We start from the raw sequence: 2,156 nt of genomic DNA, 5'->3' as shown, positions 1-2,156 counted from the left end.
CTCGCTCGATACTTCTTCCACGAGGCGTACTCGTTGGTGTTGGCCAAGCCCACTGGCAACTTGCGTTCGTCCCGGTACAGCTTCCAAAAGCCAAAGGTCTGACGCTGCGGCATGGCGCCTTCGTGTCGGTAGATCTCGGCGACTGCGTCTTGGTCCGAGATGCTCACCGTGTACGCTTGGAACGGAAGAAAGCGGAGGCGGAAGATCGGCCCGAGCGACGCGTGGAGCTTGTGGAAGCGCTCAAAGAGCAGGCGGAACCCGTCGTTCCCGGCAAAGTAGGCGTAGCTGCTGCGCAATGGCCCAAAGCCTGTCTCGGGCGCGACGGGAATGTCACGCAGGCGCGGGGCAGCCTCGGCGGCGACAGCAGCCAAAGTCGACTTGAGGCGGGTGCGGAGCATTGAAAAGTGTGACCAGCACAGCCGAGAAGGTGACAAATGATAGGATGAGTGCGATCTGACAATTGGGTCAGGCTCTGGTACGTGTGCGAGCTTGATAGATAGTAAGCGTCTGTCGGCACCAGTCGTCCAACCAACCAAGCTACCTTCTTTAATACCGTTAAGAGAAGAGCCATCAAGAGCACAGGCGCGCTGTCTTGGTTGCGGGTCTGGTGGCAGGAATGACCCCAAAGATCTGTGTTGTTGCCGTAGAGGACGCATTTTCATTGGCCAGCGTCGGCGAATCAGATTCCTTGAATCCTTCGATCTTTCGACGAAGGCGCAGCAAGCGATGTCTCTCTTCGTGCGGTCTACAATCATAAATTGAGTCATTCCATTTATACACTAATCGTAGCGCTATCTGGTTGTTGAACACCCTACGCGTCTCAGATGCAGTCGTCTAGTCGTTTGTCAACGGACGACCACGTAACTATAGTACCCGTAGATTTCGAAAGTAGCAGAAATTCGAAGAGGTGGCAGTTACATGGTATCTTCCGCATTGCAGGTGCAGTAGGCTCAGTATTCGACATGCAGGAGCGCTCGGGGTGCAAGGTCCATCGCACCGCCACAGCTTCGATGCATTCATGCAGCCGAGAAGAAGCCGCCTTCATTGATCGCAATGGACCTCAGTGATAGCCTTCATACCGTCATTCAGCACTCTTGCGTGCTCTTGTGATCGATTCTCCTCCCATTACTAGCTGTCAAAAGCATTAAGTAGGCAGTGCCTGCGTCATGCTAGACGTTCAAGACACAAAATCGGTCGACGGCGAGCGCCAGGTACGCGTGGCGCACATGCATCGGTGTTGACGGGAGCGTCCAAAGAGCAGCAGGAAGCGCTGGTGTGCCCCACGGATGGCGCGCCATTGGGACGAGGTTGGGGTTGCAAGAAAGAGAGTACAGTGAACATGATGGGTATCATAACGGCACGACGAGGGTGCTGTCGAGCCAAGCCTCAAGGCGCGTGCTGCTAACAAGTACTAGTACGGACATATCGGGTGCGTCGATTTGCACTGACACCTTTTGAGCAAGCCCAGCCACCACGCCAGTGCGATCGTACGCATGGGATGATACCCCTTGGGGGTGGCGTGCAAGAGCCGCAAACGCACTTGGAGGCGAAACGTCACGCTGGTCGTGGCCGCAGTTTTGCGAGAAAAAGTGACTGCGTCGACCGGTACTGAGTCGCTTCAGCCATCGCAATCCAATCGGCAAAATGACGTCGAATTCCAGCCATTGAAGAAGATACGACGGCAACGCGGCTACAAGTACAGGGACCGTCGATACGGCAACACGCGCTTTCAAATGAGATAGTAATGTAAACCAAGTGCTGAGTTTAAGTCGCTAAAGTTAGCCCACACGCCGGCGCTTGTGTTTTGAAACGAACGCGGCGCCGATGGAGTCGACTAACAATGGTCTGCGCGCGTCTCCGTTGTGGAGGCTCAGACCGACTTCGTAGATGGCGCGTCCAGTGCCAACCCGTTCACGCTGCCGTCCGACGAGGAGGTTTTCCGCATGCGCGACGACGTCAAGCGCCGCAAGGACGAAGACCGCGAGCGCAACGCGCGGCTCAAGATCCACGAGAAGCTTACCAACTCGTCCAAGCGCGGCAACATTCGTCGGTTCAAATTCGACGACAGCGTCCGTCTCCTTGCTTTCTACGTGCGCACTAAGCATCGTGTAGGCGCCAGACATGGTCAATGTCGCCCAGTCCAAGCAGACGCGGGG

The 2,156-nt window shown here is 56.0% G+C and overlaps 2 protein-coding genes across 2 annotated transcripts; one reads left to right on the top strand and one right to left on the bottom strand.

The window, feature by feature from the left end:
- Positions 1 to 12: 12 nt before the first annotated feature.
- Positions 13 to 398, bottom strand: SPRG_17555 (hypothetical protein; the record flags this gene model as incomplete). Its single annotated transcript, XM_012356929.1, has 1 exon — positions 13 to 398. A coding segment is annotated over one exon (386 nt), but the record flags the coding sequence as incomplete, so codon positions are not given.
- Positions 399 to 1,792: 1,394 nt separating this feature from the next.
- On the top strand, positions 1,793 to 2,112 carry SPRG_17554 (hypothetical protein; the record flags this gene model as incomplete). Its single annotated transcript, XM_012356928.1, has 3 exons — positions 1,793 to 1,843; positions 1,888 to 2,050; positions 2,103 to 2,112. The coding sequence occupies exons 1-3, from the start codon at positions 1,825 to 1,827 to the stop codon at positions 2,110 to 2,112; spliced, it is 192 nt and encodes a 63-aa protein (XP_012212318.1). The 5' UTR covers positions 1,793 to 1,824.
- Between the last annotated feature and the right edge of the window lie 44 nt (positions 2,113 to 2,156).

This window comes from Saprolegnia parasitica, assembly GCF_000151545.1.
Source record: "Saprolegnia parasitica CBS 223.65 unplaced genomic scaffold supercont2.646, whole genome shotgun sequence".
Lineage (NCBI taxonomy): Eukaryota > Oomycota > Saprolegniomycetes > Saprolegniales > Saprolegniaceae > Saprolegnia > Saprolegnia parasitica.
Note: the sequence above shows the minus strand (reverse complement) of the source record. Positions and strands in the feature narration are given on the sequence as shown.